The 12,065-nt window shown below is 40.2% G+C and overlaps 1 protein-coding gene across 2 annotated transcripts in view; it reads right to left on the reverse strand.

Moving 5' to 3' along the window:
* ME3 (malic enzyme 3) overlaps positions 1 to 12,065 on the reverse strand; it is a 104,153-nt gene that overhangs the window by 11,819 nt on the left and 80,269 nt on the right. For both annotated transcript variants that reach the window (XM_015823923.1, XM_029285667.1), the window contains exon 7: positions 5,551 to 5,660. In XM_015823923.1, coding sequence (XP_015679409.1) covers positions 5,551 to 5,660 — 110 coding nt within the window. The remainder of the gene's footprint in view (positions 1 to 5,550; positions 5,661 to 12,065) is intronic.

Consider the following 12,065-nt stretch of genomic DNA (forward strand, 5'->3'; position numbering starts at 1 on the left):
TAATTTTAAAAGTATTTTAATTGGAAACACAGCTTGTAATATTTGGTTTTAATTCGGCTTTTATCGGGGTTTATTTTCTGTATTTTTGTATTTTGTAATTTTTTGTACTTTGTGTTTATTATTTGTTTTTAATATGCTGTGAACCGCCCTGAGTCCTATGGGAGAAGGGCGGTATACAAATTAAAATAATAAATAAATATAAAATAAATAAAATAAATAAGTGAAGATGGTGCATAGTTTTTTTCCCCTGATTACATGAACAGAGAAAGGTGGTCAGTATACTGAAAATAGAATAGAATAGAATAGAATAGAATAGAATAGAATAGAATAGAATAGAATAGAATAGAATAAGCAATCAACATAAATCATACTAGGATACTAAATAAAACAATTATTATAAATCGTAAGGACAGTTTCCCCCCCATGCCATCACTCTACTAAACAACTAATTCCCACAACACTGTCAAACTACCTAGTAGGGCTGTATTACTATTATCCTTCACATCTTTCCTATCACCTATCTCCTTATCCTCATATAACTATAACTTTATTGCTTGTACCTTACAATTGATAATAATTGTTTTATTTAGTATCCTAATATGATTTACGTTGATTGCTTATTTAGTATCCTATGACTATCACTATTGTATCTTATGATTTCTGATGAATGTATCTTATGATAATTATGATCATGATTTATCACTGTTGCTTGTTTGTACACTGAGAGCTTAATGCACCGGAGACAAATTCCTTGTGTGTCCAATCACACTTGGCCAATAAAGAATTCTATTCTGTTCTGTTCTGTTCTGTTCTGTTCTATTCTATTCTATTCTATTCTATTCTATTCTATTCTATTCTACTATTTTATTCTTCTATTCTGTTCCATTCCATTATTCTATTCTATTCTATTCTATTCTATTCTATTCTATTCTATTCTCAGTATACTGACCATCTTTCCCTGTTCTTGTAATCAGGGGGAAAAAAACTATGTGCCATCTTCACAGGCAACCAGATAAGATTAATCCTATAGAGGCAATCATAGACAAAATCATGCAGAAAAAACATTCTAGTGATACCAATCTCCAGAATAGTTAAATACCCCCATCTCCACTCCTCTCCACATAAAATTATAATTGGGTAGCCTTGTTTCGGCTTCAGGACCACACTCAATCACTTTCAGAAGGTATCAAGGACAGATAGCAAAGAATAAAAAAGAAAAAAGGGGAAGCTGTAGGAAGAGATAATGAGAAGGATCACACACAAAGCATAACAGAGCATAGCCTTCTTCTCATAAATCAATTCGATTCCTTCCTACAAGTAGTCCTCATGACTTTTTTAAACAAACATTCAAAGTTACAACTGACCGACCTGGGGGTGTGTGCTTACGATCTGGATTCAAAGTTATGACAGTCCCCCCCCCGCAGTCACCTGACTTCACTTCAGATACACGGCAACCAGATTGGCATTTATGGCTGTTTCTAGCATCCTGCGATTGCATTTTACGACCGTTTTGCTGAAAACTGGCAGTTATTTTTAGTTTTGGGCAAAACCCAGTCCCATAGTGAATTGTTGGTTGCTTAATGACCTTGGTCATAATTTAAGGATTGCGGTGGTTGCTTAATGACCGCTGCAAAAAAAAGCGGTAAAATTGGATCGGGCACACGGTAACCCTCACGCGTTACGATCGTGATGGGCAGCTCTATTACAATCGTAACTCGAGGACTATCTGAACTCTCTTTTCTCTGATTTTTCTGATATTCTATTCCCCTCCCCTCTTAAATGGAAGTCTTACCTCTCTATATACATTATGCATCTCACAATGTCATCATACAAATGCTGTGAATTACGTACTGTGTAGCATTTGTGCCATGACATCACAACTGAGGAAAATAGTATCACCCTATACAGGTAGTCCTCGACTTAGGACAAATAACTGACCCCAACATTTCTGTTGATAATCGAGACATTTGTTAAGTGAACTTTGCCCCATTTTACGACCTGTCTTGTCACAACTGTTAAGTGAGTCATTGCAGTTGTTAAGTTAGTAACACTGTTGTTAAGTGCATCTCATTTCCCCATTGACTTTGCTTGTCAGAAGGCCGCAAAAGGGGAACACTGCAACCGTCATAAATAGGAGTCAGTTGCCAAGCGTCTGAATTTTGATCACTTGACCGTGGGGATGCTGCAACGGTCGTAAGTGTAAAAAATGGTCATAAGTCATTTTTTTTTCAGTGCCACTGTAATTTTGAACAGTGACTAAATGAAAGGTTGTAAGTCAAGGACTAGCTGTATTCTACCAGACTTCCATGTATGCAAGATGATATTACCTTTGTCTCTGAAATATGATCACCCTACTACCCGTGTTTCCCCAAAAATAAGACCGGGTCTTATATTAATTTTTGCTCCAAAAGACACATTAGGGCAGGGGTCTTCAAACGTGGCCCTTTTATGACTTGTGGACTTCAACTCCCAGAATTCCTCAGCCAGCATGGGGGAACTATGGCCCCTTCATGACTTGTGGACTTCAACTCCCAGAATTCCTCAGCCAGCGTGCCTGGCTGAGGAATTCTGGGAGTTGAAGTCCACAAGTCATAAAAGGGCCATAAAAGTCATAAGCCCCTGCATTAGGGCTTATTTTCCAGTTAGACCTTATTTTCAGAGAAATATTTGTTCAATGCGTCCATCTGGCTGACGATCTTAATTGGGGCTTAATTTTGGGGTAGGGCTTATATTACGAGCATCCTGAAAAATCACGCTGGGGCTTATTTTCCGGTTAGGTCTTATTTTCGGGAAAACATGGTATTGTTTAGAAAACCAAACAAATAATATTTAGGACAGCGGTTTCCAACCTTTTTGGCTCGGTGGACTGGTGGAGGCAGCTGTGACCAGAGAGAGGGAATGGTTTCGTACGTGTGTGAGTGCCGCTTTCACAAATGCAGTGTTGCACAAAAATGTGCGCCCACCACATTCTGAATGGGCTGCAGCCCAACACTAGGCCGAGAAATGGGGATTGTGGACCCCTGATTTAGAAGATTTTATCCTATAGATGTTATCCTATATCAACAAAGATGATCAGGGGACTGGAGGCCAAAGCATATAAGGAAAGGCTGCTGGAATTGGGTATGTCTAATTTAATGAAGAGAAGGACGAGGGATGACATGATAGCAGCGTTCCAGTATCTCAGGGGCTGCCACAAAGAAGAGGGAGTCAAGCTATTCTCCAAAGCGCCTGAAGGCAGGACAAGAAGCAACTGGTGGAAACTCATCAAAGAGAGAAGCAACCTAGAACTAAGGAGTGAGAACAATTAACCAGTGGAACAACCTGCCTCCAGAAGCGGTGAATGTCTCCAACACTGGAAGTTTTAAAGAAGAGACTGGACAGCCATTTGTCTGAAATGGTATAGGGTTCCCTGCCTGAGCAGGGGGTTGGACTAGATGACCTCCAAGGTCCCTTCCAACTTTATTATTATTATTATTATTATTATTATTATTATTATTATTATTATTATCATCATCATCATCATCATCATCATCATCATCATCATTATTATAAAAGCTCTTTATGCAAAAAAAATCCGTTTTTGTTCCCTTAGTATGATTTCTGAGAATATTCACACATGATTTTCAAAATTCATATTTATGAAAGCTCAATGCACCCCTCTGTCCTCTTGAGGGAGCTAAGAATTAATTTTTTAGCAGCATCGGAGGGATGAACGCCCTGTGGTACAAGGCACACAACTTTTCTATAGAAACACTTCACATTTTTAAAAACCTTCTTATAAAGAGACGAGGGGCAGAAGGGGATGCTAAAGGAGGCTATGATTCAACCTCTCCTGTGGTTTTAGTAAGTCTATATACAGCATTCCCAAAAGACAGGGTGTGCCTGTCTATAATTCTATATTCTAATGACAAAAATGAGTGTTACAAGAAGGTGTTGCAGTAATAAATGCCTAAAATGACCATCTTTTGTTAAAGAATGTTGCTCATGTGTCCCATTAGCTCTACTAATTGTTCTCTTGTTTTTCAGTTATGTAATTCCAGACATAGCAGACGTGAAGAACAATGATTTAATATGAAAATTAGGCTCTGCTAATCTCAAAGGAGAAGACTTTTAAGGGCCCACAGCTGCTTTTTAAGTAAACAGTTGGGTAGTTAATATTCATTTAATACCAAAAGGTCATTCTCCAAAACTAAACAGAAATCAATCTTTCCTGCTCGATGTAATTTACCAACTCAAAAAAAATATATTTCGAGCTTTTATTAATGAATGATACTAAGTAAACTTAAGGATCCATTTATTCAGTTGGTCACTTTAAATGCATTGCCAAATATTTATGTTTATTTAATGTATTTCATTAAAGTGGGCGTGTCCAATCCACGACCCCTGGACAGCTAGTAATGTGGCCACACAAGACTGCAAACTTTTAACATTATTATGTGATTTATGTACATTAGCTGTATTATATATTTTATACGCAGCCGTATAAGACAATTCCTTTTCACTCAATGCAGTCCAGGCAAGACAAAAAGTTAGACACAGGAGTGTCCAACCTTGACAACTTTAAATTTTTGGACTTTAACAGTCAGAATTCCCCTGCTTGTTTGGCAGTTTCTTGATTGGGGAATTGTCGCTTCTTGATTGTTGGTCTTTATTTATTGTTGATGTTAATCTCTGCTCATTTGAGGGTTGATTGCTGGTGAGGAGGTGTTCTGATATTTTTGTTCCTTTTTTGGCTTGTAATAATAATAATAATAATAACAATAACAATAACAGTAACAGTAACAGTAACAACAACAACAACAACAACAACAATAATAATAATAATAATAATAATAATAATAATGGTAAAGTTGGAAGGGACCTTGGAGGTCATCTAGTCCAACCCCCCTGCTCAGGCAGGAAACCCCTATACCATTTTGGACAAATGGCTGTCCAGTTTCTTCTTAAAAACTTCCAGTGTTGGAGCATTCACCGCTTCTGGAGGCAGGTTGTTCCACTGGTTAATTGTTCTAACTGTCAGGAAGTTTCTCCTTAGTTCTAGGTTGCTTCTCTCTTTGGTTAGTTTCCATCCGTTGCTTCTTGTCCTGCCTTCAGGCGCTCTGGAGAATAGCTTGACTCCCTCCTCTTTGTGGCAGCCCCTGAGATATTGGAACACTGCTATCATGTCCCCCCTCGTCCTTCTCTTCATTAAACTAGACATACCCAATTCCAGCAACCGTTCCTTATATGCTTTAGCCTCCAGTCCCCTAATCATCTTTGTTGCTCTTCTCTGTACTCTTTCTAGAGTCTCAGCATCTTGTCGATTGTATCTTTTAAATGTATGTAGATGTTGTGTATGTCTATGTGCCTCTTGATGCCCATTTGTCAGAGTGCCAGCCTTGGATCAAGCCAGAATTCCTGGAAGCCTGGCAACATTAGACCAACAATCAAGAAGCAAACAATACCCCAGTCAAGGAACTGCCGAATAAACTATTATTATTATTACTACAGAAAACTCCATGCAAGGTTGCCGCCTTCCATTTTATCAATGAAACCACTTGGACATCTTACCTTGAATGTCATCGTTGAAAGTGCAATAACGGGTGCGATATTTCTTGAGAAGCCGGAAGGCGTTGGCATTTGCAAAGTCCTCAAACTGAATGAGACAGTTCATGCCGTACCTGCAGAGTGAAAAAAGGAATAATAATCAAGAATAACGGGGAAAAAACACTAGCAACTTCCTTGCGGGGAGAAATAGGAAATCCTCTTCTCCCAACTGATGCATTAAAAACTAGCATGGTCTTCTGAACCCGGCACCTTTCAAGGATCCTGGAAGCTAATAATGCAGAAATTGTGAAGGACACCAGATTGGGGAAAATCTGAAATAGAGACATGTTGGTATTGATAGGCTTCCACAGAGACAACTATAATAGTTCTTGACTTACAACCATTCGGTAAGTGGCCGTTTGAAGTTGCAACAGCACTGGAAAAAGTGACTTGTGATCATTTTTCACACTTACCACCGTTGCGGCCTCCCCACGGTCACGTGAACAAAAGTCGGGCGCTTGGCAACTTGTATGTATTTATGACGGTTGCACTGTCCCAAGGTCATGTGATCACCATTTATAACCTTTTCAGATGGCTTGCAACAAACAGAGTCAATGGGGGGGGGGGGAGAGCAGATTTGCTTAATGACTATATGATTCACTTTGTGCAGTGATTCACTTAAGAACTATGGCCAAAGAGATCCTAAAATCAGGCAAATCTCACTTAAGAATTGCCGTGCTTAGCAACAGAAATTCAGGCAAAACTCACTTAACAATTGCCTTGCTTAACGACAGAAATTTTGGCCTCAGTTGTGATCGTTAAGCTGAGGACTACCTGTATGGCTTGAAACGATGTTTTCATTGCATTTTAGAAAATGGAGCCACAATACACAATAATTTAACAGGCATTTAGCGAACAGGAATGGTATAGTTCAGAGGTAGGCAACCTTGGCTCTTTTATGACTCGTGGACTTCAACTCCCAGAATTCCTGAGCCAGCATGGCTCAGCTTGGAAACCTCTCCCTTTCCCCTCAGCATGGCTGGCTCAGGAATTCTGGGAGTTGAAGTCCACGAGTCATAAAAGAGCCAACGTTGCCTACTCCTGGTATAGTTGTTAAATTTGTCAAGTGACTTTGGATGGTTATAGACATCATATAAAACAAAAGTGACAAATCATTAAAATATTTTAAACTAGCAGAGATTAAATAAGTTTTAAAAAAAACCAGAATACTATGGGGTGGTGGTGGGATCTTCAGTTTAATCCAGGAACCATCTCCAGGTTTGGCATGCCCACATCTGGGGCTACAGGCTAGCCAGCAGGTTTTAAGACCCTTCCTGAAGGCCAAGAGGGTGGGGGCAAATCTCATCTCGAGAGTCATGATGTTGTAGTCAGCGAGAGCCACCACAGAAAAGGACCCTCTCCTCAGCCAGAATTCCTTGACCAATGGGGTTCACAGCATGCCCCTTCTACCAGAACGAGTAGGACAGGTTAATTCCATTGAGGTGAGATGGTTCCTTAGGTTCCCCATAGCTTTAATGGTCGCCATCAACTCCTTGGACTGGACCTGGAAGAAGATTGTCAACCAGTGCAGCTCACGCACCAGCAATGTTATGAATTTTCATAAATTTCAAGCTCTTTATGCTTTCTTGCATAGCTGCCTTTCTAGGAGACTTGGAGCTCATCTCATCTCTTACTCACATAGTAGTAGTAGTAGTAGTAGTAGTAGTAGTAATAATAATAATAATAATAATAATAATAATAATAATAATAATAATAATAATAATAATAATAATATAAAGTTGGAAGGGACCTTGGAGGTCATCTAGTCCAACCTCCTGCTCAGGCAGGAAACCCTATACCATTTCGGATAAATGGCTGTCCTGTCTCTTCTTAAAAACTTCCAACCTGCCACTTCTGGAGGCAGGTTGTTCCACTGGTTAATTGTTCTGTCAGGAAGTTTCTCCTTAATTCTAGGTTGCTTCTCTCTTTGATTAGTTTCCATCCGTTGCTTCTCGTCCTGCCTTCAGGCGCTTTGGAGAATAACTTGACTCCCTCTTCTTTGTGGCAGCCCCTGAGATATTGGAACATGGCTATCATATTCCCCCTCGTCCTTCTCCTCATTAAACTAGACATACCCAGTTCCAGCAACCGTTCCTTGTATGTTTTAGCCTCCAGATTTCTAATCATCTTTGTTGCTCTTCTCTGTACTCTTTCTAGAGTCTCAACATCTTTTTTACATTGCGGTGACCAAAACTGGATGCCGTATTCCAAGTGTGGCCTTACCAAGGCATTGTAAAGTGGTATTAATACTTCACGTGATCTTGATTCTATCCCTCTGTTAATGCAGCCTAGCACTGGGTTGGCTTTGTATCGACTGAGGATGGATATTTGTTTACATTCTCGGCATTTCTGCTTCTCCAGTCCAAGCAGTTACTCCAAGTTAAGCTGGAATCTTCTCACCATTAGCTGAGCCCTGACAGTTTCATCGTTCTGAAGGAAAGGTCCAAAGACCCTCTCCCCTCAAAGTTTTCCCCTACATTCCCCGGTCTCTATGTTAACCAAGTCTCTGTATTGTAGCCGGTTGATTGCTAGTGCATAAAGAATAATAAAAATGGCTCAGTTCGGTAAAAGCCACAGAAAATGCTTTGCTCAAATGGAGAGAGAGAGAAATTAGTTACAGGAAGTCCTTGACTCACGACCAAATTTGGAATCAGTTGAGTGCCTCTTTAAAGTCTGATTCTGAAACTGGAGCTCAAGCAGGGACACTAACTTTGGACACTAAAGATCTGAGAATCTATGGAGATTCTCCATCATCCAAGTCATGTTTGTATCAAAGGTGCTTTTTCCAAAAGGCAACTGGACTTTCTTGGGCTTTTTTTTCTTTGAAGATGTTTTGCTTCTCATCCAAGAAGCTTCTTCAGAAGATCTGAGAGTCAATCAAGAATGGTTGAGAAGTTCTGCAGTCTAAAGGAGACTAGTTGAATGAGGATGTCATTCCTTTTAACCACCTGCTTTGTAGGCTAAACTGGGGCAGGCAGTTTGTAGTTTAGCAAACATATTGTGGAAAGCATTGTGAATAGAATAGAATAGAATAGAATAGAATAGAATAGAATAGAGATTAGAATAGAATAGAATAGAATAGAATAGAATAGAATAGAATAGAATAGAATAGAATAATAACTTTATTGTCATTTTAAATGCACAGTAATCGGCACACATTAAAATGAAATTTTGTTGCAGACAGCTCTCAAGGGGTCCCCACCTCCAATATACACTACATAAATATGACCCTCACAAAATTGCATAGTATTAGCAAATTGTGTGATCCAGACCACCACATGAAGTCGTCACGTGGTGTAAAGTTTTGATTTTTGTTATGAGATGGCTGTTGCTTAACATGCACACACAAACTTTGGATTATGTGGCAGCCCTTTTGAAAAACCGGCTCATGGACTGAGTTTCTCTAAAAGCACATTGTTAAACAAACAGTGCTTTGAATATATAATGCTAATAGTCCGAAAGACATCGGTGATGTGTGGAGACTTACGTTCACAGAAAAAGGTGATGAATAGATCCCTTCTGAATAAATGGCAAAGGGAGCATCTAATAAAAAGAGAAATATTGCTTTTGGGTCCCCAAGCAAAGCAATAAAACCTTGGCATGGAAAAACAATCTTCCATTCAGCACCTCCGACTCACGTGAACAAGGCCAGGATAACACTGAGGGCTTCCAATCGGAAACTGACACCAGGAAAATCAAGCTTTAATTCTACACAAGCTATTGAAAGCTCCATTCACCACTGTATTAAAAAGGTTCCTGGTCTTTGTTAGTGCCTCCCAGGTGTATTTTATTCTTGTTGCTATTTGTCAGGGTTTGTTTTTTTTTTGCCCTGCTAAAAAGTGTCTGTCAACAAGGAGACAAAGGCAGCTGCCTTTGTGGCCTCTTGCTAGGCATTCAGACAAGAAATTCAGTCCTTTTTCGCTCCTTGATTAAAACAAAAAAAAAGATGAGAGAGAAGAAAAGATTTACCTCTCCGAGGGCCCATCTCACCTGTTTTTCAGCTGGGCATCTGCTGTTAAAGAATTTACAATCCATGCCATACAAAGCATATTTTTTTAAAAAAATTCTGACAAGGTTGCATCAAATTCCTGTCAGGAATTGACTTTTTTTTACTAAATCTTTGCATTTTCAACTCTCAGAGTACAGGTAGTCCTCGACTTACGACCACAATTGAGCCCCATGTTTCTGTTGCTAAGCGAAACATGTGTTAAGTGAACTTTGCCCCATTTTACGACCTGTCTTGCCACAGCTATTACGTGAATCGCTGCAGCTGTTAAGGTAGGAGCACGGTTGTTAAGTGAATCTGGCTTCTCCTTTCAGTTTGCTTATCAGAAAGTCACAAAAAGGGGATCACAAGGCCCCGGGACACTGCGACCGTCATAAATACGAGTCAGTTGCCAAGCACCTGAATTTTGATCACATGACTACGGGGATGCTGCAAAGGTTGTGTGAAAAACGGTCGTAAGTCACTTTTTTCAGTGCCCTTGTAACTTTGAACAGTCACTAAATGAACTGTTGTAAGTCGAGGACTACCTGTAGTCCTGCATCAGGAATTCTGGGAGTTGAAGTCCACGAGTCATGAAAGAGCCAAGGTTGCCTACCCCTGGCCTAATATAAGCCCTATCCCAAAAATAAACCCTAGTTTTGGGGAGAGGCACACACTTAAAAATCAAGCTAGAGTGGGGAGTGGGGGTGGGGTGGAGCTGCCCCATCTGCCCCGCAGCCCCTTAAATTGCAGCCAGGCCTCTCCTTGCTGGCCCACTTCTTCTGAGGCGTCTTCTGCAGCCAAGCCTGTGTTTCTCAGTCAGACTTTTCCAGAAGGCCTATACAGCCAAGAACCAAGCTATGGATTCAATCCATAGCTCAGTTCTGCGAGACCTCAGCAGCCAAGCTATGGATTGAATCCATAGCTCCGTACTTGGCTGCCTAGGCCTCCCGAAAAGGCCTGATTGCAAAATTCAGGCCCGAATGCAGCTGCAGAACTTCGGCCCCAGAAGAAGTGGACCGGCTGGGTGCGGCTGTCGGTAGCGGAGGTGAGGTAAGGCCTACCCCGAAAATAAGACCTGGTGCCTCTTTTGGAGGCAAAACTAACTAACTAAATAAATAAGACCTGGTGTTATTTTGGGGGAAACACGGTATAAGAAATGGGTGCCATTCTCTAAGCTTCTAGTAACCATTTCAATGTATTCAGAGCTTAGCGCCTAATGATTACCTGGACGTGGATCAACCAAAGTTGGCTAGATCTAACCACTTATAAGAAAGGGATGCCGTTCTCTAAATTGGTCCCAGTGGTAGCTTCCCTGTTGACTCCTTTTTATTTTAAGATGACAACAGATGACAACAATATCAGCCTTGTAGCAATTTCTTGCAAATTACTGCATTTATCCCCCAAAGGAAAACAGTCCCGAATAATGCACGTATGGTATTCTGTACGCCACCCGTCTTAGCATCTTGTCAAATGGAGTTGCCAAATCCCACAGAAAGCAGCATGGAAGACATTTTCCTGCCAATCTATGAGTGCACACAGCTGGATGCATGCTTGCAAAAAGCTGGTACAGAATAGTGTTTAAGGGGATAGGGCAGGATGAGAGACCGCAGAAATGCTATTGATTGGCCCAATCATTCTTTGCAGCCTGACTTACTTATACAGTGATGGGAATTCTCCATTTGCCACCCAGAAGTGCTGGAGAAAGGCAAGGCATAAATCTGGCAAGTATATAAATATTTAAATGACATATACATACTCCAATCCAGCAAGGACAAAAATAAAATTTTATTAAGGATGAAAATGAATAGTTTATAAAATATGGCGCTGCATCTGGAAAAATACACATGCTAAAGTCCTCTCTCTCTCTTTCCCTTATAAATACACTGAGAGAGTGTAGAAACTTAATTTCACCAGGCATTATAATAAGTTTAAGGGCCTCATTACCAGAAGACAAACGTAGATACGCTTCTAGACTAGATCGGATGATCCATTTAGTCTGCTGTACCCTGTCTAAGCTTGGATAGAAATTGTGGCAGAAATCCATGGAATACAGAATCATTTTTCCACTTCTGCTTGCAAAAGGCAAAATGGCTGACAGAGACTAGGCAACGAAATTTATGCATGTTTATTAAATACATTCCCAAATAAGCACATTCAAGAATCAACACACATGAAGCTAGTCCTCAACGTACAACAATTCATTTAGTGACCATTCAAAGCTACTGAAAAAAGTGACCTATGACCGTTTTTCACACTTACAGCTGTTGCAGCATCCCCATGATCACATGATCAGAATTTGGACGCTTGGCAACTGACTCATATTTATGACGGTTGTAGTGTCCTGGGGTCATGTGATCCCCTTTTTGCGACCTTCTGACAAACAAAGTCAATGGGGAAGGCGGATTTATTTAACAACTGTGTTACTAACTTAACAATGGCAGTGATTCATTTAACAACTGTGGCAAGGAAAGTCGTAAAATGGGGCAAAACT

Source organism: Protobothrops mucrosquamatus, unplaced genomic scaffold (genome assembly GCF_001527695.2).
Source record: "Protobothrops mucrosquamatus isolate PMUCROS unplaced genomic scaffold, P.Mucros_1.0 scaffold2049, whole genome shotgun sequence".
Classification (NCBI taxonomy): Eukaryota; Metazoa; Chordata; class Lepidosauria; order Squamata; family Viperidae; genus Protobothrops; species Protobothrops mucrosquamatus.